Below are 27,607 nucleotides of genomic sequence, written 5' to 3'. Positions count from 1 at the left end.
CACCCGTCTTGGTCCAGCCTGTCCCCAGAGGCCAGGAGGAGGCAGGTGCAGACAGGAGGGCTGGGGGTGGGATCATATGGTCATATGTACCCTCCTGGCACTCGGGCCACTCAGCTGTCATCCAGCATCCTGAGCAGAGGGACCCAGGACAGCTCTGTACGGTGGCAGGATGGGGGCACAGCCTTCCTGCCCCCTGGGCAAACGGCGGCAACAGCAGCTTCGGGGTGAGCTGAGGTCAGGGTCGGGTCATGCTGCCACTGCGTGGGAGGCCACCGGCATGTGCTCCTGGTGCCAATGTAGGGTTCAGTATTTCAACTGTCTCTGGTCTTGCCAGGGGTGGGCTTGTGTTGGAAGATTTCAGATTTTTCTGTTCGGTTTTTCGAGACAGGGTTTCTCTGTGTAGCCCTGGCTGTCCTGGAACTCACTCTGTAGACCAGGCTGGCCTCAAACTCAAGAGAGATCAAAGGCACATGCCATTGTGCCTGGCTCTGGAGGATTCCAGATTTAAATGAAATCCAAGTAGCTGAATACAGTGCACACTGCCGCCCCAGCAGTTGGGAGGCAGAGGCAGGCCGATCTCTGTGAGTTCCAGGCCAGCCTGGTCTACAGAGTGAGTTCCGAGACAGCCTGGGCTATATGCAACCCTGTCTCAAGACAAAACAAAGTGAAATGTGAAGTGTTTGATTTGTTAGTTCACTGAGGGTAGGGGTGAGGGCACAGGCAGGTGCAGGGGTCCCACCTGACCCCAGGTGGTCACTGAGGCTGGGAAGTCTGTCTGATGGACACTGGGACTGGACTAAGGCTTAGCTGTCCGTGCGACAAAAGCCAAGGCCAGGCTGAGCTTCAGTTCCCTGTGCTGTCCACCTGGACCTGGGAGAGTGTCCGGACCAGCAGCACTTGGTGGGTGTTCCCAAGGGAGGTGGTTAGGCCAGGCTGGAGGAGGGCGTGTGGTTACTAGTGAGGGTGGAAACAGCATTTGGGAAGGGGAACAGCCCAGGCAAAGCCCTGCACATGCTGCCGACTGATATCTCTCCAAGTCCCAGGATTGACTACTACCTGCATTTGCTGTGTGCCACTGAGTGAATGAATTGCCCTCTCTGGGCCTCATTCTCCTGAGACACAGCAGTCTATTCGGATGAAAGACCTTCGTGTGTGCACATGTGCTTGCCAGCGATTAGCTTCAGCTGTCCTCTGGGACTGCCTTCCTCCTTATTCACGGAGGCATGGTCTACGCCTGCACTCACTGGTTCTGGCTACTCCAACTAGCCAGCTGGCCCTGGGACGGGAGGCAGGTGCCCTGGTCACATTGCTGGTCCCTCCTCACTACAGGACAGGTGGATGGCATGCTGAGGACCTTCCTGCCCTGTTACCGCAGGCAGCTGGCAGCAGCTGTGCTCAGGCACATCTCCCGGGAGCTGGGACCCCAGGAGCCAGCCGGGTGCCAGCTGTCCCACACCAAAGTACGTACCACCAAGGATGCGGCTACCTGCCAGGCACCTGCAGGGCGCCTGGGGACCCAGTTGTCGTTCTCTTGTGTTCTCAGTGGCGCCGACCTGAGACTGCGGGTGTGGAGCTGGGGAGGGCCAACGGCAGGGCTTTTGCACAGGTGGACCAGGGAGCTCTGGAGGTAGAGGCAGGCTGAGGCGGCTTGGGGAAGTGAATCCCCTGCAGGGGCATAGCATGTGCAAAAGCCCTGAGGTTGGCAAAGACAGGCTAGATATGAGGGGAGTGGGGCCCAGTGTGCCTGCTCCGACTGTTGCAACCACCATGCCAGGGAAACTCTTCAATAAGATCCCGTGTCTTTTGTCCCCTTGTCCCTCTGACCCTGTGCCTGTAGGCTCCCTGCTCTTTGCAGCTCAGAGGTTGTTACTGAGATCTAACAGCCTGAAGCTGGAGCTACTAATAGGGTTCTGGGGCCTCCATCTGTCCCCTATCTTGGGAGAGTCTTTGACCAATGAGGAAATTCAGGACCAGAGAGGTAGAGTGAGTACCTAAAGGCCACAGAGCACAGGTGCAATTGGAACCTGGGATTTCCCACTGGCTCCTTCCCCTCCCTGCTGAGGGGACAGAGGCCCTGCCTCTGGGGACTCTCTCTGTCCCATAAAGGGTATCCCCCATGCCTGCTACAATTTTGTTTTGTTTTGAGATGGAGTGTCATGTAGCTGGGCTAGTCTTGAATTCCTGCCGCTCCTGCCTCAGCCTTCCTTCCCAGTGCTCAACTAACAGGGTGTGGACAGCAGCTGCTGCCTTTGAGCTCTGGGAGTGTTGCTGGTATGTGACCAAACCCAAGGGTTCAGACAACCCCCACATCTGCTCCAGCCACAGCCTGCATTCCTTTGCAGAAGCTGCCTCGAGTCAGGGAGCACCAAGGACCCTTGACCCTGCTTCAGGGCTGCCAGCCACAGTGGCAACCCACCTTCTGTGTTCTGCGTGGAGATGGACGTCTGGAATGGTTCAGTCACAAGGAGGTCAGTGGACATAGAATCCCTGCTCATAATCACCCAAGGAGGGACTGGGGGCGTGTCTCGGGGGCGGGCCCTGAGCAATAACAGACATAATCACCCAGGGAGGGGCTGGGGGGGTGGCTCCCTGCTCATATTTACCCAATGAGGGGCTGGGGGCGTGGCTCAGGGCCGTGTTTCCCTGCTCACAATTACCCAGTGAGAGGCTGGGGGCGTAGCTCGGGGGCGGGCCCTGAGCAATAACAATTACCCAGGGAAGGGACTGGGGGCGTGGCTCAGGGGCGGGACCCTGGGCCATAACAGACATAATTACCCAGTGAGGGACTGGGGGCGTGGCTCAGGGGCGGGGCCCTGGGCAATAACAGACAAGGCCCTTAGTTGTACAGATGGCCTATAGAGGGTTAGTGGAGTGTGTTGTGAGCTGTGTATGTTCTCGCTGACTTGTCTCCTGTACTGGAGAGCGGTAGCCAGTTTGGTCTCCGTGTCTTTGTCACAGGAATATGAGTCTGGGGGCCGTCCGCTGGGCTCTGCAGCTCTGACCGGGTATACACTGCTCACATCCCAGCGTGAATACCTCTGCCTTTTGGATGACCTCTGCCCCAGCTCATGTGGTAAGGACCTCTTGGTCCCCTTAGTCATTTTCCTTCCTCCCAGTCCTTCGGCATTGCACATCCCTGTGCACTTTGTGAAGCTGCCCTGGGCCTCCTCCACCTCTAGCAGTTTCCTACCTACAGTGTGTGTGACTCTCAGCATGTCTGCAGATGCTGCCACCCATCCCTTGGCGGGTGGCTTTGATCCTTGAGTGAACACTCTTGCTTTGGGAAGGAAAAGAAGCACCCACTGTTCCTGGGAGGAGGTCAGTTAATGCAGCAAAACCCAAAGAGCAGACTGTCTAAGGAACCAAGCAAAAGTACTGCTGGTGGCATGGTGGCACACGGGGAGGCAGAGGCAGGGTCTGTACAGCGAGCTTCAGGCTGCCAAGGCTACATAGTGAGACTCTGATCACCCACATAGTGGTTCACAGCCAGCTGTAACTCCAGTTTCAAGGGATCTGAAGTCCCCTTCTGACCACTGCAGCTGCCAGGCATGTCCTTGTATATACATACACACTGGGAAAACATTCCTACACATGAAATAAAGTTAAAAAAATCTTAAAATAAAAATCAGGTGTGGTGGCACACGCCTTTAATCCCAGCATTCGGAGGCAGAGGCAGGTGAATCTCTGAGTTCAAGGACAGGCTGGTTTACAGAGTTCGTTCCAGGACAGCTACACAGAGAAACTCTGTCTCAAAAAACCAAACCAGACCAACAAAAACGAAATTAAATGAAAAGGGGTGGGGACTGGAAGGACGACTCTGTGGACTTGAGTTTGATCCTGGCATCGGGCTGCTGGAAACTGCCTGGAACTTCGTCTCCAGGGGATCTGATGTCTTTGACCTCAGGTATCTCTGCATGCACAGTAACGCGCGCGCACACACAAACACACACATACACACACAGGCATACAGGTGATTAAAAATAATAAAAAAACATAATATGCAGTGTCAGTAATCCTGCAAGGAGACAAACATAGTGGGAAGCAGTGGGCAGGTTTGGGCCAGCATACAAGCCCACCTGGGGTCCTGGGCTTCCGGTTCCTGTCCCTGTTGACCTGCTCCAACAAGTTGTAGAGAACAGTCGATCTTGCAGGGTCCACTCGTCTTAGGGCTTCTGCTGTGTGTAGTTTTTGAGACAATGTTTTCTAGACTTTCAGACCGTCCTGTAAATCACAATCCGATGACAGGACACTCTACACCGGGCTCTTTCAGGCTGCTGTCCTAAGGGAATAAACAGAGGCCTGAAGGGCGACTTCTCTTGCTTTCAGGAGACCTTGCCCAGGAGGAGCCGCTGCGGGTGCTGGAGGAGCCCGTGAGCTTTGTTCTTTTCCTCGTGCACCCTTTCCGAGCTCACCTCTGCTTCTGCGCTTGCTCTCGGGAAGCCCAGCGCGCCTGGAGGCTCAGCCTGCAAGGTGCCATTCGTCTGAGAGCCACCGGTGCGTCGCGGGAGCAGCGGGGTGCAGGCGGGAAGGGGCGGGAGTTAGATGGGCGGCGGAGGTGCGGTGCTCCCTGAGCACAGCGTGCGCTTGATTGCACCTTCAGTTCTGCAGCGCAGCCGGGCGCCTGCAGCTTGCGCCTTCCTGGACGCCGTGCGGCTCTATCGACGACGCCGGGGCTATGCTGGTGGAGACGACGCGACACTGGGCTCCGACGCAGAGGTGAGCGGTGTCCCGCAGACCCCGGGTGTGTTCCGCCGTCTGCCGCCCAACAGCCCCATGCCTCCCCTTCAGGTGCTGAGCGCTGAGCTGATGCGGGAGCTGTTGCCCGTGCTGCGAGCACAGACGCTCCGAGGCCTGCGCGGTGCGGGACGCGCCCGAGCCCGGGCCTGTGCGGAGGTGCGGAGCGCGGAGTGGCAAGTGGAAGGGGAGAGAGAGAGGGGACCGTCCTAGGTCCCACGCGCTCACCCAAGCTGCCTTCGAATTCTACAGTTCCTCGACGCCGTGCACGCGGCTGTCATGGCCTGGGTGTCCTCGGGGCTGCGTGCCTTCCAGCCAGAAAAGGACGCACTATTGGCGGCGCTGGAGAGGATGGTGCGCACAGACCTTGAACACATCCTGCAGCAGCGCGCCCTCGGGGCACAGAGAATAGAAGGTGAGAGGGGCGGGGCGGGAGTGGGGCCTGGGAAAAGGGGCGGACCACAGGTGAGAGGTGGAGCTAGTAGTCCCCAAGAATGTGTGTGTGTGTGTGTGTGTGTGTGTTGGGGGTAAGGCTGCCTGGTGAGCAGGGTGGGGTCACGGAGCGAGGAGAGTGGCTTGGGGGGGTGTTGGCGCTAGAGGCCGAGGGGCGGGGTCATGGATGTTAGAGGCGTGGCCTGACCAGAGCGAGCCTGGAATTTCCAGAGCGGGACCTGCTAGCAAGGGAGGGTGGCCTGGAGGCAGGATCAGGGCGGAGCTTACAGGAAAGAAGGCACTTGCTTGATGAGGCAGGGTCTGTGATGGTGGAAGGCGGGGCGTAGTGGGGCGGGTCCTGGGATCTTAACTTGGCTAAGTAGCAGATGTGGCTTAGAGTCACATACTGGATCCTAGTGGGAAGAAGCCCAGAGAAGGGCACCGCGACAGGGCGTGGCCTAGAGCCTGGAGGGACCAGGCCTGTTAAACTGTGGGCCAGGTAGGGAGGCAGGAGGTAGCTGTGGCCTTGCAGGATCTGCTCTGCTGCCCAATTATCAAGACCCGGGTTTGAATCTCCTTCCACTTCCTCTGCCTATGCCTTTGGGCCAGGTCTCACTGCTCCTAGCCTCAGTTTACCAAGCTGTAAAGTGAGTATCCAGCTGGCCCAGCTGAAGTGGGAAATCACCAAGCCCATATTTCCCCTCAGCCGAGATCCAGGACTCAGTAGAGGTATGCCTGTGCGGGAAGGTGGACCCACAACTGCCCCAGCTTACCCTTGCGCTGCTGAGCCCTGTGGAAGCCACGCTCCAAGCTGTTCGGACCCTTCTCATCCGAGGGATGGACCGGCTGTGTCACTACCTTCGCAAGAATCCTTCTGGCACTCAGCTTCGCAGGGAGGTTAGCACGTGGGCCAGTAGCGGCTTGTCCACTTTGGTCAGTCTGTGTCAGAAGCCAAGGATAATTTCTCATCCAACTGGTATGCATGCATAGGTTTATGAATTTGGGGAGATGCCATGGGACCCAGAGCTGATGCAGGCTTGCTACCGGGAGGCAGAGAGGATCCACAACCATCTGGCCCAGCTGGCAAAACCCTTTGGCTTCCTGGGGATACGGAGCCTGGTGTTTGGGGCCCAAGACCTTGCACAACAGGTGAAGTGAATGGGAAGGGTGCTTTGGCCACATCCCTGGCAGAGAGATGTACATATATGGAAAAGGAGTGGTCCAGCTAGAGAGTGCAGCGCCTGTGAAGAGCAATACGGAGCTCATCCGGTGTGTGAGCAAGGACGGGGCATGGCTGGGGCAGGTCTGCTGTCAGGAGCTCATCTGTAAAGGACAGGGATGGAGGAGGCTGGGACAAGCCCTAATCCAGATGTGGTGTAGTTGGACAGGCTTGTCCTAGCACTTAAGAGGTGGAGGCAGGAGGATCAGGATATCAGGGCTGTTCTCAGCTTCATAGTGACTGAGGGCAGTATCCATTATGTGAGATCCTGTCTCCAAGAAGAAGGGCATGTTTTGAAGGCTGAGAGGTTAGGCCTTGCCGTGAACATGGTGCATGAGGGAGGAACTGACCAAGGAGATCCACCGAGCCTGGCACAGTTTGTACACTGCACAGCAGTGCTCCCTCAGGGAGGCTGACCTCTGGCTGGTACCATCTTCCAGACAGAAGGAAATCTTTCCTGAGACTAGCCCCTGGAGGAATAGGCAGGGGACAGGCCAAGTTCAGCTGCTGGGGAGGCGTCAGGCATTAGGAGCCTGCAGCCAGAACAGGGGTCCTGAGGTAATGAGTTGTCTGGTACTTTCTTCACAGCTCATGGCGGCTGCAGTTACCACCTTTCTGCAGCTGGCTGACCAGTGTCTGACATCAGCTCTGGACTGTAGCCAGGCAGCTGCGCAGCTGGAGAAAGTCAGGGGCCTTGTGCTGAAGGTGAGGTGTGTGGAGGGGTCCCCGTGGCCAGAGTTCTGAGGGCCATTACACAGGCTGCCTGTGACCCCTGCAGAAGTTCAGCTCGGACAGTGAGACCACTCTATGGAGGTTCACCCGGGACTGGCTGCTGGGGATCTTCTGGCCCTTTGTATGGAGCGAGCTTGAGATGAGATGTAACTTGGTAAGTGGACACCTGAGAGATCTGACTGGTGGGGATACAGTGCTCCTCAGGTTGGGTGGGGGTCTCTCTTGGGCTTCCACCATGCTCTTTGCTTTCTTGGGAATCTTGGTTCCATAGCCCCCTCCCCCCGCCCCCGTGCACTAGCCACACCTCCCAGAGTTCTAGCCGAGCTCTGCTGAGCACACAAGCTTGCACAATGGGTCTAAGTTTATAGGAGAGAACCTATGCAAAAGTCACAGGGCAGGACTAGGCCAGAGAAGAATCAGCTGAGGCTGGGATTGAGAGAAGAGACACTGGGAAGGTTGTGGGTGGGGTGAGTCCAGCCTTCCAGCTACCTAAAGGTCAGGGCCACCAAGTATAGGTATGTCTCAGGTGCTAACAGGACACTCAAGGGCCACAACTGTGGCATTTGGGAGGCAGGATGGATGTGTGGGCCTTAGTCCATTTCTGACACATGCTATAGCATGTGGGGTTGTGGGCAAGCAAGTCCATGTTCCAGAGAGGGAAAAAAGCCAGAGAACCCAGTAGATCAGGCCAGGGCTGGGAGAGCCCAGGCCCTGTGTCTAGCCATGTTCCTATGTGGTCCTAGGAACCGCTGGAGGTGGATGGGGACATCCTGGCCACGGGCTGCCAGGTTCTGACCACCGAAGGTGTCTACAGGGATGTCATCCAGGGCCTCTTGCTGCAGAGGATTGACAGAGGTGAGCTCCCCACTGTAGCTCAGAGAGCCTCTTGTCCCTGTCTGTGCACAGCGAGCCTCGTCCAGTGCTCCATGAGGTGCTTTCTTGTGGACGGTGGCACAGGCCTGGAGGGTCTGCGTGTTGGAGCTGCATGAAGGAGAAGCACTGGGATGAGGTTGTCAGGGTTACGGTAAAGTTCTCTGGAAGATGAGAGAGGCAGTTGTCAATAAACATGTATTTATTCAACAAACACTCCCTGGCACCCGCGAGCTGTTGGTACGGAATGCCAGTCAAGAGCTCTGGGGAGCTTACAAAGCTGGTCTTTGAAGATGGTCGAGGGAAGAGGGACCTAGAGGGTTAGAGGAACGGCAGAAACAGATGGTGACACCCCTGGAGCCAGGGAACAGAAGGAGACTGTGTCTATGATGTGTCCAAACAAGAAAACTGGAGCTGAGGTGGTGATGGAAGCCTGCCATCCAAGCAATCCTCCTGCCACAGACTCCTGAGTGTCTGAGCCCACATGGCCAGGAGAGCACAAGTTTGTTTGTTTGTTTGTTTTAATGATTTATTTTTCTTTTTTGTGCATTGATGTTTTACCTCCGTAAACAGATCTGGATCTGGAGTCACAGACAGTTGTGAACTACCATGTGGGTATTAGGAATTGAACCTGGGTCATCCAGAAGAGCAGCCAGTGCACTTAATTGCTGAGCCATCTTTGAGAGTATAAGTTTTAAATGGCTCCAAGCTAAGTCCAGAAATGGTGACCTAGATGAATTTCTGACCCTAAGGCTTGTGTTTATCCTTAGGGGAATCCTACCTGCCATTGATTTGTGATGTCTGCACAGAGCAGCAGTGTTGGGTAGGGCTGCCAGTCTCCTGGCTAGGTGGAGTGCAGGTATCTGTTAGCAATGTCTGTCCTTGGTGAAGTGTTGAAAGAGGTTTCTGAGAGCCAAAAGCTGGGTATCCTCAGCTAGGCCCAGGGTTTATCTCTTATTCTAGAGTTGAAGAAGGTTCTTGGTGCCAGTGGCAGAGCTAGCTGACTGCTCAGTAGCCCAGTGGGACCAGGAAGGAGCAGGTGAGCACTTTACAGGTTCTGGGGCGTGACAAGGAATAACTGTGGCTGCACAGAGTGTTTAAGAGTGTGTCAAGAGTGGAGTGGATGGAAAAGAACGGACTTTATCTCCTAACATGGCCCGGCTGGCCAGAGTCATGGTGAACAGGTGGAGAAGCCACAGGCTCTAACACAAACATGGGTGGAGATGCTGACAGGACAGGTTTTGGGCCCCAGTTCCTGCAGCCTAGACACACTGGGATGGATATCTTCTTGGGAGTTACTTTCTGTTAACAATACTGAGAGGGAGGATAGTCCAAAGACCCTTGGTATGGGGAGAATTTTATGTGCCTTCCACCTGCCATACATACCATGGGGACCTGAGTCCATCCCTTTAGGCACATTCAACACTATGAGTGAATCCCTGTGGGATCTCAGGGTGTGAAGAGGCAGGCTAGCATTTATTCGGGGATCTCCAGAGTGTCCTCGCACAGCACAGTCAGTTTCTCTTGATTTGTGAGCCCTGTCCACGCTTCTTCTGCCTCGTTACCTGTGTGGCTCCTTCAGGCCCCACACCAGCTTGTAACAAGTGACATCCTTGTGTCTGGGAAGGTAGGGAACATCCAGGTGACAGTTGCCATTTCACAGAGGAGGAAGCTGAGGCTCAGAGCTGAGAGAGAGAGAGAGAGAGAGAGAGAGAGAGAGAGAGAGAGAGAGACACAGAGAGAGAGAGAGACAGAGACAGAGAGGGAGAAAGAGAGAAAGAGAGAAAGAAAAAAAGAGAGAAAGAGAGAAAGAGAAAAAGAGAGACTAACTGACTGACTTACTCTGCAGGCTAAATGCAGCCACTCCATACAACATGGCTTCCAAGAACATTCCAGAGCTGTGTCTTAACCCATCCACATCCATCCTGGAGGACAATGGATAAAGACCTGGAGTGGCCCCCTTGGGCCAAGTATAAAAATGCTTCTGGCTTTGTAACTGTTATATATCCACTAAAGCATCATAGATGGTATATTCTTGCTAAAATTTGTATACTCAATTTCTGAGCTAGCCTGGGCTACCGTAAGACACTGTCTCTAATAAACGACCCAAAACTTCTGTTAATATGACACATGTAATCCCTTTAATTTCACTTTTATCTTTATTTTTTCTTAAAAATCTGTACGTTTCTTAAAGTTTCTTTTTAAATTTGTTTGCCTTGTATGTGTGTGTGCACGCACAGGCGTGGGCCTGTGGAGGTCAGAGGACAGTTTACAGGAGTTGGGTTTTCTCTTTCCATCTAGCAGGTCTTGAGGACCAAAGTCAGGTAGTGGCAAGCACCTTTACCCGGTAAGCCATCTCACTGGCCCTGTTTTTACATTTATCGATTGCTTGATTACAAATCTGCTTAAATGACTAAATTGAACTTTTAAATGCCCAGGGCTGCGAGCTTGATTGACCAGAGCCTTGCAGGAACTCTCTGCCCACAGGCCCTGGGAACCCCTGTCCTGCCTTCCGGGCCAGCACTGCCAACCAACCTTTCCCTCACCTTGCGCGCCCCCCCCCCCCCCCCCCCCCAGCCACCTCCCCAGCTGTCTCCGGATCCAGGGGCTTTTCCTGATGCTCCCTGCAGGATCTGGAGGAAGCGAGGAGGGGGTGTGGACCAGGAAGGGTGAGGGGGGAGGAGGACAAAGACCCAAGCAGTACAGCTGTGTTCCCCCCCCCCCCCCCCCCCCCTGCACTAGAACATTTTAACTTACACATCTTACACATCTTGCATCTCTCTGGCTGCAGCCAATCTCCACTGTGATCCAGGCTACAATACAGATGCTAATTCTGGAATCAGGGCATGCAAGAATGTGTTCTACTGCTTTCTTTGAGAGCACCTGTTGGCTGCCAGAGCCAAGGAAGGACCCGCTGTTGTTTTAGTTTATATCCGTGATGTGAGATTTCATGAAGTCTACATGAAATAGACTTTGGTTTTTCAGATTTTTTTTTTTTAATGAAAAATTTCAAACATGTGCTCAAATTGACACCCATATATACGCCCAGCACTGACCAAGTTAGCTTGCCCTGCCACCCCTCAGACTGAGTAGTACCTTTTTCCCAGAAATACACAAACATGTATTTACTTGGGAGAGTATCAGACATTTCTTTGTATGATAACAGGTCTGGACACTTTGTAACCAAGGCAGGCCTCCAACTCCCAGGGATCCTCCTGTCTCAGCTTCCCAAGTATTGGAATTTTAGGTGTGTAATCCCAAGCCTGGGGAAAAGTTTATTCTTGTTTTTCCATTTTCTCTTGTTTTTAATTTAAATGTACTCTCATGTAACCCCAGCTTCCCCAAACCTTTCCCTGTAGCTGAACATGGTCTTGAAACCATTATCTTGACCTGGGAGTGACAGGTTACCCATCACTAGCTAAGAATTACTATTTATAAATGTTGTTAGCATGATTATGGGCAAATAAATCCTGGAAAGGCTGGGAGATGGTGGCACATGCCTTTAATCACAGTACTCCTGAGGCACAGACAGGAGAATCTCTTGAGTTCCAGACCAGCCTGGTCTACACAGTGAGTTCCAGGACAGCCAGACCTACACAGTGAGACCCTGTCTCAAAAACAAAACAAAACAGCCTGGAAGGGTTTCCATGGAAACAAGGGCAGTGTCTCCAGAAAACCGACTCCACTGGGTTCTAGCTTCATACCCTGAGAATACCTCTGAAGTCACTCATTTTGCAGAAGGACATTGTGGGTGGTCTTTGGTTTCTGACCCGGAACAAGGGACTGAGGTGCATATTTTACATTCATCTTCCAGCATCCCTCAGTCCTGCCTGTCATACCCTGAGCCCAAGCTTGAACATCCCAGCCCAGGGCCTTAGGCTGCCCTTTCCCAGACATTTTAGCCTCTCCTCCTCCCTCTCGCCCTCCTATTCTCTCCTTCCTCTGCAGACACACCTTTTCTCTTTCTCCCCTCCCCTATGGTGACTCCACTCAATCTTTGGGGCCAGTGAGTGCAGCTCCCCAATAAAACTACCTGCCTTTAATACCATCTAATCTGGTGTAAGTTGGGTCATTTCACCAGTGGTGGAGAAATAACCTATCAGGAGGTGTCTTGTGGACCTCTGAGAGGCTAGGGACCAGAGTAGGAAAATCTATGTGGATTTTACCAGTCTGCTGGCCTGATGGTACATGCCTGTCCCAGAACACAGGAGAATGAGGCAGAAGGATCACTGAATTTATAGAGTAAACTTGGAGTACAGTGAGTTCTAATGTGACCAGAGCTTGCCTAGTAAGGACCTGTTTCAAAAAAACAAAACAAACAAACAAACAAAACAGAAAAAATGGGCTAGTGAAATGGCTCAGCAGGTAAAGGTGCTCAGACCCGAGTGGTGTTCTATTCCCAACACCACAAGGTGGTTCACAACTATCTGCAACTCCAGTTCTAGAGGATCTGACGCCCTCTTCTGACATCCTTGGGCAATAGGGATACACACACACACACACACACACACACACACACACGTACACGTTATACAGCCGTACATGTAAGCAAAACACTCATACACAGAAAATGGAAACAGTAAGAACAGGGAGGGGCGCATATGAAGGTCAGAGGACAACACAATATAGGGTCTGAGGATAGGGCAGCAAGCGGTTTTACCCACTGAGCCATTTCTCTGGCTTCTTCAATGTCAATCAGAAGCAACAAACAAACGAAAATAACCATGTCGCAACCTCGGAAACTGAGGTGACGTGGTTCTAGCTAGAAGAAGCCTCTGTAAAGAGGAACCGAGAGAGTTTGGACGGCTCCCAGGACTCCGGCACAGAACGGTCTGTGCCTTTAAAGGGCGAGCAAGGGGCGGGGCTTCCGGAACCGCCCAGCAAGTGACGTCATGCGACGGGGCCCTGGCAGTCGGCGGAGAGCAGTGGTAACTTTTAAAGGCGTGGCCTTGTCACGCCTTCTTCTCGGAGACTCACAGAGCAGCCCTCGGGGCACTTCCCTTTAAGGAGCGTTTCAGGGGCGGGACCTAGACGTGCCCTTCCCGCCGGCGGACTCCTTTAAGGCGCGGCCTCGTCCGCCAACAGTAAAGTGGCTTAAAGGCGACGCGTGGCGCGATGGCGGCGTTGCTCCGAGGGTTAGGCGGGCTGCCGCTGCTGCCGCTGCTCCTCCTACTGCTGCTGCTGGGCGACCCGCGCGGGGTGGACGGCTACTTCCCAGAAGAGCGCTGGAGCCCCGAGTCCCCGCTACAGGCGCCGAGTGTGCTCATCGCGCTGCTGGCGCGGAACGCGGCACCCGCGCTGCCCGCCACGCTGGGCGCCCTGGAGCGGCTGCGCCACCCACGGGAGCGCACGGCGCTGTGGTGAGCTCCGGGCCCTGGCGCCGTGCACAGGGACTAGGCGGGAGTCAAGTTTGTACCCGAGGGACGCGGATATGCACTTGGTGGGCTCGGCTGTGCACTGCAGAGACTCGGTTATGTTCCGGAGGAACTCGGTCTTCTATCTGGGGACCTGAGTTATGTACCCCGGGGATCCGATTATACACTTGACGTGACTCGGCCCTGTACCCATAGTACCCGGTCTCGTCCTCACTGCGGTTTGGGACCCCGAACTGCTGCCTCCTCCCCTCAGGTACTTAGGGATCTGTTCTGGGTTGCTGCCAGCCCTCACAGCGAGCTACCACCCTACAACCTCTGACTCCTCAGAATAGGCCAGGCTGGCGCTTCCAGACCCTTATAGCAAACTCCGAGGCTTCCAGATAAGAGTCCCGAGGCTTGGGCCAGCATTCCATGCTAACAAAGTGAATGAACTTATCTTTGTGACAGGGTCGCACACTAATGTGCTTTCCAAACTAGCAGGTTCTGTTCAGCTGTGTACTAGAGAGCTGGGCGTCATCTTTACTGCCCTGTCACCGATGGATGGGCAATAGGCTCGGAGCGTAGTGAGTTTTATCCAGGGCATTATAGCTGATGGGTCTGAGGCAGAATGGGACAACCCCCCACCCCCACCCCTTGCTATCCTCTTGTCCTGTCTGTGCTCACAGGGTGGCCACAGATCACAACACTGACAACACTTCAGCCATACTTCGAGAGTGGCTGGTGGCTGTGAAGGGTTTATATCACTCTGTAGAGTGGCGGCCGGCAGAGGAGCCCAGGTAAGCCTCAAGCCCTGACTGGAGTCCCCACGCTTGGCAAGCTAGGAGCTGGCATGCCCCACTCTCTCATCAGCGTCACCGTCCGTCCTCCCTCCCAGCGGACCTTTGTCCCTATTGTCTTCACTCCATTGTCCAATTCTGGACACAGCTGCCACACCTTTGTGGCTGAATTCCTGTGTGTCTGGTGGCCACCTACTGCTGTGTTCCTGGTCTTGCCTGCATCCACTCTCCTGTTTAACTTCATGATCAGCCTGTTTCCCTGTGTAGTCCAGACTTGCACTTAGCAGCCTCCTGCCTCAGTCTCCTGAGTGTTGGAAGCACAGTCGTCCATCACCCTGCACTGCAGGATCAGACTCAGAGCCTGTATCCAGTACTGTGTGTGCACGCACATGCTCCTGTGCTCACGGGTACCTCGTGGCTCCAGGCTCTACCCAGCCATGCAGAGCTTTCCCTTGGTCCTCAGCTTGCCAGGAGCTTTTGGGCCTCTGGACCTGTGCATATGCTGGGCTGGCATTCAGGCCCCTGTGCCCTGGCCCTCCATGCTCTACACGGAGGCCTTCTGATCCACTTGCCTGCCTCCTTTTCTGTGAAGCCCTCTATGATCCCCCTGCAGCGGTGCTCTCTGGGCCCCCATGGTGCCCCATGATGTGTACACCACAGCTGTTCCTTTGCAGCTCCTACCCAGATGAAGAAGGCCCCAAACACTGGTCTGATTCCCGCTACGAGCATGTCATGAAATTGCGCCAAGCAGCCTTGAAGTCAGCTAGGGACATGTGGGCTGATTACATTCTGGTGAGTCTCTTTAGTTGGGGAGTCTTAATTATCCACAGGGAGGATAGAATGGGTGAATCTAGGAGCTACCAGTAACCCATTTTTCAGAAGGGTAAACTGAGGATCAGAAAGAGGGGAAGCTAGGTGGTGAGCATATCTTTAATCCCAGCGTTCGGGAGGCAGAGGCAGGTGGACCTTTGAGTTTGAGGACAGCCTGTTGTACACAGTGAGTTCCAGAACAGCCAGGGCTACACAGAGAAACCCTGTTTTGAAAAACCAGGAAGAAAAAAAAAGGAAGGGGGTTGTGGTTATAGGTCTTTGTGTAGCATGCTTGCCAAACATACTTGAGGCCTTGGGTTCCACTCAGGCCCCCAAATAAAGAACAAGTGGGCCTTTGTACCCCCTTGGGGCTGGGCACTAGATTTTTAAAAAATACCTGTTTTAAAACAGAGTTATTTGTGTGTGCGGGGCATGCAGGGTCACAGGACAAGCTGCGGAGTCGCTTCTGTCCTTCCACTAGGTGGTCCTGGGGATTGAATTTTTGTGACTTCCTTTCGAGCAGCAAGAGTCACAAGCTAGGTGGGTGTGAGTGACAAGTTGCTGCCGGGCCTGACCTCCACGTCCTGTTCCCTGGCCTGCAGTGGCCTCTAAGGAGGAAGCAGCTGGAGTGTTCTGAGGTGACCTAGCTCCAGGAATCCTGAGGCAGGAGGATGGAGAATTAGATGCCAGTCTAGGTGACAGAGCAAGACTGTCCTGAAACTGATGGTGCTGTCAAGCTGGCTGTTCTTGCAGAGGACCCAGAATGAGCTCCCAGCCCTCTGTAACCCCAGGTCCCAGGAGAGTTGATGCCCCTTCTAGCCTATGTGGCTACTGAAGCCACGTGCTGTGCTAATGTGTCCACTAGTGTAGTTTAAAGAAACCTTTTTAAAAGATGACTTATGTATTGTTTTTATTTATCTATTTAGTTTTGTATTTGGAAGCAAAGTTTCTCTACATAGCCCTGGCTGTCTTGAAACTCCCCATGTAGACTAGGCTGGCCTCAAACTCACCTGCCTCCTGAATTCTAAGATTAAAGGGGAGAGCCACCACAGCCAGGTAGATTTATTTATTTTAATTTTCTCTTTATGGGTGTTTTGGCTGCATGACAGTCTGTGCACATGAGTGGCTGGTGCAAGTGTGTGTGTGTGTGTGTGTGTGTGTGTGTGTGTGCGCGCGCGTACATGCACAGCATCAGGCTGGGTACCTAGGGGGCCCTGTGCCCTGTGACCAGCCTAGGGCTGCTTTGCCCAGTTGGTGGAGTCAGTCTGGCTTGCAGCATGGTCCACAGCGATGGCTGTGGCCCCGGGGACAGCTACAGGTAGATTTCCAGGTCTCCTCAGTTTCCTTTGCTGATCCATTGACTGACAGCTTACTGTAAGTCCAGGCTGTGCAGCTTTCACTAGCCTGGAACCTGTGGTCATCCTACCTCAGCCTCTCAGGTACTGAGGTGACTGTTGTGAGCTCACTCACTTTAACCTGGTTGTCTTTGTGCAAGTGCTAAGAGGAACCTGGGTCTCCTGGGGGCTCATGTGTCCTGGGCAGGGCAGAACTGGATTGCTCTGCTACAGAGTGGCATTCTAGCTCTGTCCTCACGTGTCTGCAGGGTCCTTGGCCTCATCGGTTCAGCACAGCGAGGAGGTGTCTGACCCAGGATGGCGCCACAGGAGGGACTCGGGATGTTGAGGGTGGGCAGTGCCCAGCTATCCAGACTTGGGAGCATGGGCTCTCACACAGAGCTCTGTGCAGACTGGCTTGTCAGCTTGAAGGGTTTCTGCAGTCCCACCCCTCCCTCACCCGTCCATGGGCAGCAGGGCTACATTGTTTTAGTGTCTTGGTTACATTTGTTTACTTATTTGTGGGTTGTCATGTGTAGTTATAACCTTGTGGAGACTGGGGGACAGTTCCCTAAGTGTAGGGAAGTCTGTTCTCAGCTTTCACCCTGTGAGTCCTGGGGTGAACTCAGATTATCAGGCTCAGCAGAGCTTCCTGCTGAGTGCCCAACTGAACTTTGCCTGGGATGGGGGAGTCTGGTGACTTTAGCCTGGGGAGGAATGGAGGACCCAGAAGGAGGAAAGTGGACCCAGCTCCTTAGCCCATTTCACAGATGAGAAAGTAGGTGCTGACGGTAGGAAAAGAGATGTGGTATGGAGCTGGAATGTTTCCTTGGCTTCTAGAAGCACTTGGAACTTTGTGGAGCCTTCTGGAGCTGTGTAGAGCAGATACCATGTCCCTTTCTTCCTGCTTGCTTTTACGGTTTTCACAGTCCCCCCTCGGCCAGCCTGGCTGGAGGGCACCCAGATGGTAACTCAAAGTAGCTTCCTATAGAAAGCTATATTTTTTGGTACTAGGGGACTTCGGAGCACAGCACTGGAATATGAAATCACTTCCTTGGTGCTTTAATTTTTTAATGTAGTTTTAAAATTATATAGCCCTAGTTTGCCTGGAATTTGCTCTATAGACCAGGCTAGCCTCAAACTAGAGATCTGCCTGCTTCTGCCTCCCGAGTGCTGGGACAGCAAGTATGCGCTATCACACCATGCTGTCTGTCTGTCTGTCTGTCCATCCATCCATCCATCCATCCATCCATCCATCTTTGTTTTTTTGAGACAGGGTTTTCTTGTGTAGCCCTGAGTGTTGTGGAACTTGCTCTATAGACCAGGCTGGCTTCTAACTCACAGAGATGCCCCTGCCTCTGCCTCCTGAGTGCTGGGGTTAAAGGCATGTGCCATCACTGCCCCACTAAGATTTTCTTGAGCTTCAGTTTGTTTACCCGACACCAAATCAGCCTTTTCATGTGTGCAGTTCTGCAACATTTAGCCATCATGTGGTCCAGCCATCACCTCTTTAGAACACTCCACTTCTGGAGTGCAGTCTACCATCCCTTGCCAGTCCCTGGCAGCTTCCAATCTGCTTGCCTCCCCACCTGCATTTGCCTGTTTCAGACCTCTTCCTGCCCTGGAACCACATGTGTATAACCTGTGTGTAAGGACATTGCCTCTCAGGGCCATCCAATTTATAGTGTGAGTTTGTGTGTGTTTGTAGCAGTTGAGCGATATTCCGGATGGCGGCCTCCTGTGTGTGTGTGTAATAGCTGAGCGATATTCTGAATAGCGGCCTCCGTCTCTCTGCTCGGCAGCCTTTGTGTATTCCCCTTTGGCTCCTGTGATGAGTGCCATGTTTGAACCCCTGTCTTCAGTTCCTTGAGGTTTATTTCCCAGGATGGAAGGCTAGACCGTGTCTTTCTCTAACTTCGGGAGTTGGAGGGTTGCTGCCAGGCTGCCGGGGCTCATACGATTCCAGTGTTTACAGGGGCTAGGCATAGTAAGCACTTGACCCCAGAGCTCCCCAGAGGCAGTGCGGCCTCCTCAGTTGGTGACACCATGGAGCCATGGAGATAGAGAGGCCCTGTCTGTCACCTTGGCCCTGGGTGACAGAGAGGTGCAAATAGCAGTTGATTTCAGTGTTCTAGTAATTGCATGTTGGCCATGGAAAGTGAGTCTGTGGCTAGAACCATAGAAAAAGCCACATCTGTCCCCCGTGTAGGCTGAGTCCAGAATGTGGGGTCTGGCTTGTAGTGTTTACATGTGTGTTGTGTGACTTCCCTGTCACTTGCAGGATACCAGGTGACAGTACACTGGGGTGGAGCCAGGATTGGCTGTCAACCACACCTCCAGCCCTAATGGCCAGGGTTTTGTTTTTAAATAATAAAAGACTTTTTTATTTATTGGTGAGTTACTCCCTAAGCTAGGGTCTCACTGAAGCAGGGACCCACTGGCCCGTCCCCTGTGTCCATTTCCACTGTGCTGGGAGGCCGGCACGCAGGACTCAGCTTCCTCAGTCCGTTCTTTTACTACTGCTGTTATTTTATGTGGATAAATGCACATATGTTTTTACTGCATGCATGTCTGTGTACCACGTACCTGCCCTGGTGCCTGTGTAGACCGGAAGAGGGCACTGGATCCCCTGGAACTGGAGTTGGTTGTGAGCTGCCATCTGGGTGCTGGAAGCTGCCAGGGGCCTCTGCAAGAGCAGCCAGTGCTCAGTGCACTGAGCCACCGCAGGGGCATCTCGAGGACTCAGGCTCCGTGGCATGGCCATGCCTCTCCACCTGGGCTGGTCAGGTTGACAAAGGTCAATCATTTGCAGTTTGTGGACAGCGACAACTTGATCACCAACCCTGACACTCTGAGCCTGCTCATCGCCGAGAACAAGACGGTGGTGGCCCCCATGCTGGACTCCCGAGCAGCATATTCCAACTTCTGGTGTGGGATGACTTCGCAGGTACAGTGGGGACTTGGACAGGCAGACCAAGCACCAGACAGGAACCATCAGGACAATCCTCAGACAAGCAGCGGGGCGGGATCTACAGGCATCCCCAACTCTTTTACTACTGAGGTTGAAGCAGAAACAGGGAGAGGGAGAGAGAGAGAGGAAACTGGCTCAAATTCACATAGAAAGCAGCAGTGTGTGTGTGTGTGGGGGGGCAGGGGATGGAGCTTCAGGCATGGCTTGATCCGGGTGTTCCAACATAAGGTAATGATCCCAGTCAACCCATCCATGTCTACTACATGGCTGTCGGGGAGGCCCGCTGTGGCTGGATGCCTCTGAAGCTTTTACACTTCTGCTGTGGGCTCCAGCGCCCCCTGAGCACACCTCCCCATCCTCCCGCAGGGCTACTACAAGCGCACCCCTGCCTACATCCCCATCCGAAAGCGAGAGCGCAGGGGCTGCTTTGCAGTTCCCATGGTGCACTCCACCTTCCTCGTTGACCTGCGGAAGGCCGCGTCCAGGAGCCTGGCCTTCTACCCACCACACCCCGACTACACCTGGTCTTTTGACGACATCATCGTCTTTGCCTTCTCCTGTAAACAGGCAGGTGCGTGAGGCTGGCCACCACACTGAACATGTCCAAAGAACAGAGGTGCAGTGTGCAGGCGGGTCTCAGGCTCAGCTGCATTAGGGAGGTGCAGTGTGCTCCTGGGACCCCACGTCTACAGCATGGCTGCCTTATCAGCCTTACTCTACAGATCTGTTGATCATCAGGCGTGGTAGTTCACACCTGTGATCTTGGGACTTGAGAGGCTGAGGCAGGAGGATGGTAAGTTTGTGACACACAGAGAGAGATCCCAAATAACAAAAAGGGGTATGATGGATATCACATCTTCCAGTGTGTATGCATGGCATGTTTGTCTGTGGGTGGGGGGAGACCAGAGGTCACGATCAGGTGTCTTCCCCCTCTGCACCATATTTACTTACTTGTGCACACACCACGGCACACTCGTGAAGTCAGAGGACACTTTGCAGGAGTCAGGTCTTCCCTTCCACTGGGGGTCGTGGGACTTGAACTCAGGTCTTCAGGCTTGGTGGCACGTGCCTTTACTGAATCATCTCAATGACTGTGAAATTTTGCATTTGATGTTTTCCATTTAGTACATGGAACTAAAGCCAGAGGGGATGGAGAATGGATTAAGGGGGAGGCAGCAGGGCAGGAGTGTTCAAGAGAAGAACTCACAGGGCATGGTCTACTCACCTTTAATGGTAGCACTCGGGAGGCAGAGGCAGGTGGATCTCTGAGTTCGAGGCCAGCCTGGTCTACAGAGTGAGTTCCAGGACAGCCAGCAGGGCTACACAGAGAAACCCTGACTCAAAAAACCAAAACATCCCCCCCCAACACACACACAAAAGAAAACAAACTTAGCTCACCTGCAAGTCTCTCTGTACCGGAGTTTAGTACCTCCGGTACAGACCTCCTCACTGACGGTGAGGTCCAATCTCACTTCCTCTTTTGAGCATCCATAAACCCAAATCAGTTTTACATTTGTGAAGAATGACCAAAATCTGAAATAAAACTCAGTGATTGTTTGCCTGAGACAAGGTATCATGCAGCCCAGGCTGGCCTGCCGCTCACCATGCCCCAGCCTCCATCTCCAGGGCGCGGCACTGACTCGCTTCTCGTCCCCACCCTCAGAGGTGCAAATGTACGTGTGCAATAAGGAGGTGTACGGCTTCCTGCCTGTGCCGCTGCGCACACACAGCAGCCTGCAGGACGAGGCAGAGAGCTTCATGCACGTGCAGCTGGAGGTCATGGGTAAGTCTCCTTGACCCTGGCCTCGCCATCTTGCGTCCCGGGAACTAACGGTACTGTTGGGTGGTGGTCCCTGTGTGTGGTGTGTGACTGAGGGAGACCATAGTCCCTGCCACTGGGGAGTTTGCAGTTGTCACAGGATCAGCTGTCATCCTGGCAGACACTGCCTCCTGTGTGCCTGTGCCCTCTGGTGTCCCCACACCACTGAGAAAACTGAAACATGAGCTGCTGTCTGTGCCGCATGCCCGTGAACTTGGCAGTCTGGAGGCTGAAACCAAGAGATGGCGAGTTGCAGTCATCCTGGCTACAGCTTGATAACCCATCCAAAAAGACTGATCCTGTTTTCCAGCAAAGTTATCCTGTTCCTGAGGGTTGGTACACCTAGGTAGCTTTTAGAGGGACAGCAGCAGTGTGAGTCTCACGGTATTTGTGTAAAGCTTCTGAGAGTGTGGCTGAAGAAGGCAGGTTTGTATCCCTGAAGTCATCATACATGTACTGCTGGGATGACCCCTCTGCAGCTATTGAGCACCTGCTGTTTACCAGGCTCTGCTGGGCTCTGGGCATGCAGTGTGAGTAGACAGACCCACAGCCCTCCCAGGATGTTATACATGGAGTTGGGAAAGCAGGGACAGTGTCCTGATGGCCAGAGCCTGACACTTGGGCCAGAAGAGCCTGGCCAGATAGAGAGGCCTGGAGGCTCCCACTGCCTGGGTGTCACAGCTGAGATCTGAATTGCTCCGGCAGGAACTCAGCTGGGCGAAGGTCCTGGGGCATAGCCCGGTCATACTGGGAACTGGGAGAAGTAGGGTCCTGGGACCCCAGTGACCCCTGCTTTCTTACCCTTAGTGAAGCATCCGCCAGTGCAGCTCTCCCGGTTCATCTCAGCACCCAGGAAGACTGCAGACAAGATGGGCTTCGACGAGGTGGGTGGGGCCTCCTGGGTGGGGGGAGGCAGCCAGCCTGAGCCCGCCTCACTGAGGCTCTGCTACAGGTCTTCATGATTAACCTGAAGCGAAGGCGGGACCGGCGAGAACGCATGCTGCGGGCACTGCATGAGCAGGAGATTGACTGCCGGCTGGTGGAGGCTGTGGATGGCAAGTGCGTACTCTGTGTGTGTGTGTGTGTCTTGTGTGTGTGCATGTGCCTGTGTATGTATGTGTGTGCATGTGTGTGTATGCCTCAGTGTGTGTGTGCATCCTATGTGAGTGCATGTGCCTGTGTGTGTGTCCATGTGCATGTTCATGTGTGTGTCTGTGTGTGTGCCTGTATCTGTGCGTGCATTTGTCTGTGTGTTTATGTGTGCGCTCGTGTGTCTGTCTGTGTGCCTGTGTTTGCATGTGCTTATATACACAGCCATCTGGGAAGCATAGAAGGGATGGAGTCAGCTCTGGCAGACCTCAGTACAGATGTAGTAGAGGAATTAACAAGTCTACAGCCAAGAAACAGGAAGGTTCTTGTCCTGGGATAAGCTGCCATGCTCATGTACAAAGCTGTGGGGTGGGCTGGGGGAGGACCCGAGGGCGGGGCCGTTCACAGGATTGCAGAGGTTGACGTCAGAGGCAGGGCTACTTTTTGTGTCTTATCTTACCTCTCCCCATCTGCTCCCTGTCAACCCCCTCCTCCCTTCTCCATCCTTCTCCTCCCCATGTCCCTCTCCTTCCTCCCTATCCTCAACCTCTTTCCTATCCCCCTCCTTCTCCCTACTCCTTACTTTCCTCCTATCCCCCTGCTTTCCTTCCAATCCCCATTGCATTTCTCTTCATCTTTGCCCTGTTCCCCATCCTCTCCATCCTCCCTATCCTCCTTGCTCTCTTCTCCATCCTCCACATCCTCCACATCCTCCTCATCCTCCTCATCCTCCTCTCCTCCTCATCCTCCTCTTTTCCCCATCCTCTCCATCCTCCCTATCCTCTTCGCACTCCTCCCCATCCTCTCCATCCTCCACATCCTTACTCTCCTCACCATCTTTGTCCTCCTCCTCTTTTGCTACTATCCTCCTCCCTCCGGCATCCCCACAGAGCCATGAATACCAGCCAGGTGGAGGCCATGGGCATCCAGATGCTGCCTGGCTACCGGGACCCCTACCATGGGCGGCCACTCACCAAGGGAGAGCTGGGCTGCTTTCTCAGCCACTACAACATCTGGAAGGAGGTGGGTGTCTGGGATAAGGGAGGCCTGGCCCACAGTCCTTGCTGTCCTCACAGATTAGGTCAGGTCCAGAGTCTCAGGGAGGAACTATGGTCCCCTTGTCACCAGCGGCAGAATCTGTGACTACATTTTGGTGTCTGTTTCATGAATTGTCTTCACATTGGCCCTGATACACCTGAGTGGGGCATCCACTGCCTTGGCATTTCCAAGATGCAAAAAGTGGGCTGGACAGTAAGGGGCCCTGCAGGTAAAGTCTGGAGCTGTGATCCCCAAGTGAGACCTGCTTGCCCCACAACCTGACACTGCTCACTGTTTATTGAAGTGATGGCTTCTGGCTTTAATGCCCCTGGACAACAGCTGGTGATTTCCCATGATGTTACACAAGAACCAGATTTGGAACCTGCAAACGAGGCTGGATGGGTGGGGTGTTGGCTCCAGATGCTGAGGTATAGGAAATAGGGCAGCTAACTGCCCAAGGTGAGGGTGCTCGTGTGAGCTACCCTCCTTTCCTAAAGTTCTTCATGGGCATTCTCCTAGCTTCATTGGCTGACAGTGAAGCCTCCTAAACTCAGGGCATTGCACCAAGGAGGAAGGGTAAGAGGCGCCTGCCTATTGCCAAGAGAAAGGCTTCTTAGTATCACAGGCTAAACACAGGCAGAGGTCCTAGGCAAGAACGGCCAAGGCAGACAGGCGGGAGAAGACTGACATGGTGGACAAATAGCTGGCCTGTGGAAGGTTGGGATGCATATTTCCTTCCTAGCAAGCAGCTCTGGGGCTGCGTCTCCTTGACTTGGAGTGGCACCTTCCCTCAGGTGGTTGACCAGGGACTACAGAAATCACTAGTGTTTGAGGATGATCTGCGGTTTGAGATCTTCTTCAAGAGACGTCTGATGAACCTCATGCGGGATGTGGAGCGTGAGGGGCTGGACTGGGACCTCATGTGAGTGGGGGTTGGTGGGAGGGTTGGGGATGAGACGCCAGCCTTGGGTCCTGGCCCAGGCATCACCAGGTCTCGGGGGCAGAGCCTGGAGTTTAAGGGCAAAGTAAGTCTAGAGCCCGGAAGATGTCAGACCTCTGCTGTCTGTCGGGTTGGCTTAGTTTCTGCCCAATTTTCCTGTGCCCAGCCCTATGCCTTGTCTCTCTGTAGCATTCTCTGGCAGGTGGGGGACATGTAACAAGTCTCTGATTCTGCACCCCAGCTACGTGGGCCGGAAGCGCATGCAGGTGGAGCACCCTGAAAAGGCTGTGCCCCGTGTAAGGAACCTGGTGGAGGCTGATTACTCCTACTGGACGCTAGCCTATGTAATCTCCCTGCAAGGTGCTCGGAAATTGCTTGCTGCCAAGCCACTAGCCAAAATGTTACCTGTTGACGAGTTTCTGCCTGTCATGTTTGACAAGCACCCAATGTAAGGAGGCTGTGAAGGGGTATTTGAGGGGGTTGGGTGGCAGGCTGGGGTCTTTGAGTCCTGGAAAGTCAGGGCCGGGGACTGTTGGGCTCTGGAGTTGGGCATGGTGGGATGAATCCTAGTGGACTCAAGGGAGAGTCTGTTTCTGGATCACTGGTCTCCATCTCCCATGTCTCTCCTGTAGGTCAGAGTATAAGAGTCACTTCTCACCCCGCAGCCTGCGTGCCTTCTCGGTGGAGCCCCTCCTCGTCTACCCTACACACTACACGGGGGATGACGGCTATGTGAGTGACACGGAGACCTCGGTTGTGTGGAATAATGAGCAGGTTAAGACTGACTGGGACCGAGCCAAGTCCCAGAAGATGCGAGAACAGCAAGCACTGAGCCGTGAGGCCAAGAACTCGGATGTGCTCCAGTCTCCACTGGACAGTACTGCCCGTGACGAGCTTTGAGGCAGCTGGTAAAAGCCAAAGCCACTGCCACACACCTAAACTTCATGTACTTGCCTGGGACTATAGGGCCACTTAGGCAGACAGCAGAGGACTCCACAAGCACAGTGGTCTCCATGTCTTCCTGTTTAGCAGCCACTTGCACACAGGCAGCATTTATGGAGTACTTACTGTATGCCAGAAACAGAGCTGGCCACCAAGAGATTGGGCAGGAACAAGCTACAGTCCGATGTGTCCATCATGAAGGAAGTTTTCTTGTTAGAGCAGTGAAAGAGGCATGACTCCCCCTTATCAGTGATTGATCTGATCATCAGGGGTTTTTTTTGTTTGTTTGGTATTTTTTGTTTTTGTTTTTCAAGACGGGGTTTCTCTGTGTATCCCTGGCTGTCCTGGAACTCACTGTGTAGACCAGGCTGGCCTCGAACTCAGAAATCCACCTGCTTCTGCCTCCCAAGTACTGGGATTAAAGGCGTGCACCACCACTGCCCGGCTGATCATCAGGTTTTAATTGTTCAGACTGAGTCAGGTATTAGGGGATACATATTCATTTTTAAAATCTGTTTGAGTGTTTATTGAGGGCTTACTGTATGTTAGGTATCATTTTTAGCTCTGGGAATACTGAAATAAGAAAACAAAATCAATATACCAAGCAGCTGCTATGTGTCAGGTCTTAGGAGCCATTGATGAGTTGAGTGTCTGCTGTGTGTCACTCAGTAGGTGCTGGGGATGGAGGCCCCAGTGGCGCTTATGTTTGCAGTGGGAATGGTATACTTGCAGTGGAGACAGTATTAATGACCCTGTGTGCTAGCTAGGCTACACGCTGAGCACAATGTCAGAGTCTGAATAGAATGTAACAAGCATTTATTGAGCACCTAGTGTGTCAGGCCTCAGACTCCAAATTGGAATGAGAAATAGCCACCCTCCATCCCATCTGCCGGAGGATGCTGTTCGTCCCATGTTCAGATGGGAGGGATGTTCTCCTTTCCCTGGGTTGACTGCTGGGTCTCAGGATACTCATGACCTTGGGAGCCCTCCCCTGGGGGGGGTGCAGGTGGGGTCTGGGGCTCCTTTGCCCACCCCCAGCTGCCAGAGCTGCTTTCTGCCCTTGTGTCTCAGATGTCCCTGGGCTGCTTATGTGTCTGGGGCCTTGAGGTGCCCAGCTCCATTGGGGTGTTCCTCTTGGCCTGGGCAGTGTGTTTCCCAGCAGGCCAGGGGGTCACTGTGCCTTCAACACTAAACTGAATGTCAGCTGGTCCGTTGGTGTCACCTTCTGAGGATGACTGCTTACCTGCTCAGGTCTTGGTAACTTGCTCATGTTTTTATTAAATCCTCCTTATTGGTTTTCACTGAAGTCTGTGGTCTTGGTGCCCCCCCGTCCCTGTCTCTGCCAGTCAAGGTTTGGGGAGACAGGGTTTGTAGACACATGTTGTGCAGACCACCAGACACTGCAGGGAGTGTGGGTATGGATATTTTGGGAATCCTATACCCCCACCTCACAAAGCAGCTATGGGAGAGTCTGGCGGATAGATCTGCAAGATCTTATGGCAGCCATCATGGCCTGTCTTCCTGTGGAAACAGATGCCACCAGGGGGTGACAGTGAGCAGACACTGCTGCCCCTGGACAGAGAGAGAGACTGGGTACTAGTTCCAGTTCCTGCCTGATAAAGCAGGCCAAAACCAGCTTGAAGACAAACTCAAGCCAGAGTTATGAGGAAGCTGCTGATGGGCTAGCTCTGGACTCTCAGTGTCAATCATCAATCAAAATGCCCTGGAGACGTGACCACGGGCTTGATGTGGGTGAGCCCTGAATAGTGATTACTCTTGGCTGTGAGGAGCTGACAGCAGGAATAAGACAGACCCTCCAATACCCAGATCCTAGGGTTTTCTGGATCAAGCTTACCAGTTCTCAGGATTATAGGGCTCTGGCCTGAGAGGGTAGGGATGGTTCTGATGCTAAGGTCCTGTTTCCCAATTGGTTCTTGATTTATCAGTCAAGAAGCCATGGGCCAATTGCTGGGTGGAAAAAATAGGCAGGACTTCTGGGTCCCCGCAGGCCGGCTACAGATGAAGGGAGAAGAAAAGGAGTTTCTGCCGTGCTTCAGAGGGAGGAAAGCTAACCAGCCTCCAGGCTGCTTCTGTAGGCAGGAGGTTGGGGCTGTTGAGCTGGGACTGGAATTGAGTGCAGATTTAGGGTGCTGAGCTGGGAGTACTGGGAAAGGCATGTCAGCTGAGATAGACTGGAGATGCCCAGCAGTTGAGCCAAAAGACAAGTTAAAATTGGACAACTGTGTGTGTCTGTTTTTCATCCATAGATCCATTATTCTTTGGGCAGGGGCTGGTAGCACAGCCTGTTCCTGGAGTTTAGGTGGGGTAGCAAAAGCTACTTACTACATGGGCGCATCCACAAATGGTATGTGACTGGTGTGGACTAAGAAACTGTCCACACTGACTAGACGGCTTCTACCACACTGAGAGTCATTAGCTTGTCCTTGGGTCTCCTCTGTGTACTCTAGGGCAATGTCACTCAATGGCCCAGGTTCACAGGGCCCTTCTCTAACATTGTGCTGGATC

General features: G+C 53.6%; 2 protein-coding genes across 4 annotated transcripts; both read left to right on the top strand.

The window, feature by feature from the left end:
* Positions 1–96: 96 nt before the first annotated feature.
* Fam129c (family with sequence similarity 129 member C) lies at positions 97–10,114 on the top strand. 2 transcript variants are annotated; one of them, XM_028784826.1, is made up of 15 exons: positions 97–224; positions 1,330–1,460; positions 2,343–2,468; positions 2,959–3,073; positions 4,327–4,494; positions 4,601–4,716; positions 4,789–4,893; positions 4,987–5,149; positions 5,873–6,063; positions 6,157–6,315; positions 6,974–7,090; positions 7,164–7,271; positions 7,861–7,972; positions 8,951–9,026; positions 9,837–10,114. In XM_028784826.1, exons 1-14 carry the CDS (start codon positions 170–172, stop codon positions 8,989–8,991), a joined length of 1,707 nt encoding a protein of 568 aa, XP_028640659.1. In that variant the 5' UTR covers positions 97–169; the 3' UTR covers positions 8,992–9,026; positions 9,837–10,114. The 2 variants fall into 2 exon arrangements, with proteins under 2 accessions (XP_028640659.1, XP_028640658.1); XM_028784825.1 differs by lacking the exons at positions 97–224; positions 1,330–1,460 and adding an exon at positions 1,482–1,983.
* Positions 10,115–13,076: 2,962 nt separating this feature from the next.
* Colgalt1 (collagen beta(1-O)galactosyltransferase 1) lies at positions 13,077–26,387 on the top strand. 2 transcript variants are annotated; one of them, XM_028784822.1, is made up of 12 exons: positions 13,103–13,347; positions 14,028–14,138; positions 14,813–14,930; positions 19,095–19,229; positions 19,620–19,824; positions 20,917–21,036; positions 21,880–21,956; positions 22,025–22,131; positions 23,052–23,184; positions 23,994–24,121; positions 24,381–24,587; positions 24,772–26,387. In XM_028784822.1, the coding sequence occupies exons 1-12, from the start codon at positions 13,103–13,105 to the stop codon at positions 25,037–25,039; spliced, it is 1,854 nt and encodes a 617-aa protein (XP_028640655.1). In that variant the 3' UTR covers positions 25,040–26,387. The 2 variants fall into 2 exon arrangements, with proteins under 2 accessions (XP_028640656.1, XP_028640655.1); XM_028784823.1 differs by lacking the exon at positions 24,772–26,387 and having other exon boundaries at positions 13,077–13,347; positions 24,329–24,587.
* The last annotated feature ends 1,220 nt before the right edge of the window (positions 26,388–27,607 follow it).

This window comes from Grammomys surdaster, unplaced genomic scaffold (assembly GCF_004785775.1).
Source record: "Grammomys surdaster isolate TR1022 unplaced genomic scaffold, NIH_TR_1.0 124836, whole genome shotgun sequence".
Classification (NCBI taxonomy): domain Eukaryota; kingdom Metazoa; phylum Chordata; class Mammalia; order Rodentia; family Muridae; genus Grammomys; species Grammomys surdaster.
The sequence above is the reverse complement of the archived record's forward strand: the minus strand, read 5'-3'. Positions and strand labels throughout refer to the sequence as shown.